The sequence below is a fragment of the Nannospalax galili genome, unplaced genomic scaffold, assembly GCF_000622305.1.
Source record: "Nannospalax galili isolate Female #2095 unplaced genomic scaffold, S.galili_v1.0 scaffold2724, whole genome shotgun sequence".
NCBI classification, from domain to species: Eukaryota; Metazoa; Chordata; class Mammalia; order Rodentia; family Spalacidae; genus Nannospalax; species Nannospalax galili.
This window is the reverse complement of record NW_008350468.1, coordinates 34,897-37,297: the sequence shown is the minus strand read 5'-3', so window position 1 is coordinate 37,297 and position 2,401 is coordinate 34,897. Positions and strand designations below refer to the sequence as shown.

The 2,401-nt window shown below is 41.3% G+C and overlaps 1 protein-coding gene across 1 annotated transcript in view; it reads right to left on the bottom strand.

Moving 5' to 3' along the window:
- LOC103745775 (cytochrome b5 reductase 4) overlaps window positions 1-322 on the bottom strand; it is a gene marked incomplete at its 3' end in the record, with an annotated part of 10,276 nt that extends 9,954 nt beyond the window's left edge. The window contains 1 exon segment of the mRNA XM_008847780.1: window positions 35-322. Coding sequence (XP_008846002.1) covers window positions 35-322 — 288 coding nt within the window.
- Between the last annotated feature and the right edge of the window lie 2,079 nt (window positions 323-2,401).

The following is a 2,401-nucleotide window of genomic DNA, read 5'->3' as shown; positions in this document are numbered from 1 at the left end:
GGGGGCGGGATGGGTGGACACCCACACCGCTTACCTTGCTGAGCCCCTGGGAGGCGGCGCGCTGCTGCGAGCCGGGGGCCGGGAAAGCCTGCGAAGGGACGTTCAGCATTCTGGGCCCCACGACGTGGGCTCCGCCACCGGAGCGACTCGCCTGGCGAAACCCAGCGCCCACTCGGGCTCCGCGGCCGGGCAGAAGCCAAGCCCCCGACCCACTTCCGGGGTCGCTGTAGGTCGGACGCGCTGTGACGTGGTACGCCTGCAGGGGGCGGAGCCAGTGACGGGACGCTGGATGCTGGGGAGGGAGCGGGGCTGGAGCACGCATGCTCAGTAAGTCCTGGGTTCTACACTTCAGCACCACAAGGAGGTGACAGCTTTTTGCTGAAAGATCAGAGCGGGAAGCTGTTCTTAGCCCAGGTGCTGATCAAGCCCAAGGGAGCCCAAGGATAAATCCTAATCCAGACCCCAGTGCCTTGATAAACAGTGCCATCACACTGCTTGAAACATGCAAGAAAATGGCACTATCAAATCCTTCGGATTGCTGAAAAATTCTCTCCTGCAAAGCACTAGGCTGTAGGGAAGAGGGCCTCAGAATTTCAAGAGCTAAGAAATCAAATACAAATGGCCTCTGCTTTGGATTAAGAAGAAAACTACATCCGTGCAGATGACTAACAAATGAGTAAAAGACGTTTCCAGTCCCTGCTCTACCCACCCACTCACTCATGCATTCTCCCTCCTCCCATCACTTTCCACCTTCCCTGAAATCTACAAGGAGTAGTGTGCTGATGAAGCTTCCCCTAAATGGAGTGTTCCACAGACAGATTTAGTTTTGGTGTCGTCCTTGCACTTAATGACTCATGCAAGTTACTTTTTAGTTTGTCAAAGCAACATTTTTGCTATCTGCGTAATAGGCTTGGATTTCAGCAAGAAATAACTGGCCATATCTAAACTATATAGCACACACATGGTTACCAACGGGCTTCAATAAAAGACAGAGGTGTCTTGTGCTATCCCAATATATTGAAAAAGAGATGAACAAACAGTACAGGTAAACATCTAATGTTCAAGGTCCCTGCTGGTGACCTGCTGGGCCTTGTTTTTGCATATCTCTTAGAGAATATACAGATCCTGAGGGTAGAATTCAATAGAAAGAGAACATTTTTCCATTCTCCATTCTAAATAACCCTGGCCATCCTCTTAATTACTAATTTTTTCTGACTTGGACACATAATTTGCTTCAATAATCTCCGTAGCTACTGGAAATCAAAGTTATCATAGTGTCTTTGTGAAACTGTACACTGTCTACTGCTAAGGAGGCAGGTGATAGTATGTTTGTTTTATACTAGAAGGGAAAGTCTTTGAATATGTTTGGTCACTACAGTAAGAGGCATTTCTTAGCCTCTACACGTTTTCATTATGGAACAGTACAGAAGAATACATTTTGAGATATGATCAGGTAAGCATCGAATTTGAAGTTCTCCTGCCTCGTCTTCACAAGTAGCTCAGATTATAGGTGACTATGAATATTTTTACGTGCAGTTGAACTGCTTGTCAGAGGATTATATATGAACTAAAAGAACTTCATGGTTACAGTTAACTTACCTTAACCATGCAAAATGTCCATTTTCTCTCTCAAAGATGAAGTAAGTTTTCTTCTGTGATGCTACAGAAGGAAAACCAATCACTGAGAATTTATTGTATTTCACATTAGAAAAAGGAACCAGAGCAAATGAAGATTGATAATATTCAATTTCATGTCTGCCAAATGTCTAGCTCCCACTTGGACAAACATTGAAAAATACTTTAATATTCTGGTCTTTAGATGCCACTTTTTAGACTCCATAAATCAATATTTAAACAATTTTTAATTGTAGGAATCCCTCAAACCTTTACAATGAGTATTGAATGCCTGTGCTATGTTATTACTTAAGGACCTGAGAATATTAAAACAAGAGCCATTTTTCTTGTTATTTACAGTCCATAAATTTTAAGATATTACTTTATAATCCCTCAAAACTAAGATTCTTTTCCTTTCTCAATTACAGTTAATGATTTAAAGTATCTTCATTATGAGCTAGGAAACACACACTAATAAATTTGTGATTGGGAGCACAAAGTGATTTTCTTCACCAAATAGCAAAATAATACTATCAGCAATTTCAACATCTAATTAAGATCTGTTTCAGACAGCACACATTACAAGAGTTAGTCTTTAAAAAATACTGTTTTTTTGAAAATTTATAAGGACAAACCTGTAGTTTAATGAAGAGATCAAACGTATCCTTTGTAAACCCAATATTTATAAAACAACCAGGACATTTGTACATGACACCTATCTTAAATTCCAACATTTAATTCCAGTATAGGGACAAATAAAGGGCAAACTACCATAGTAAATACAAAA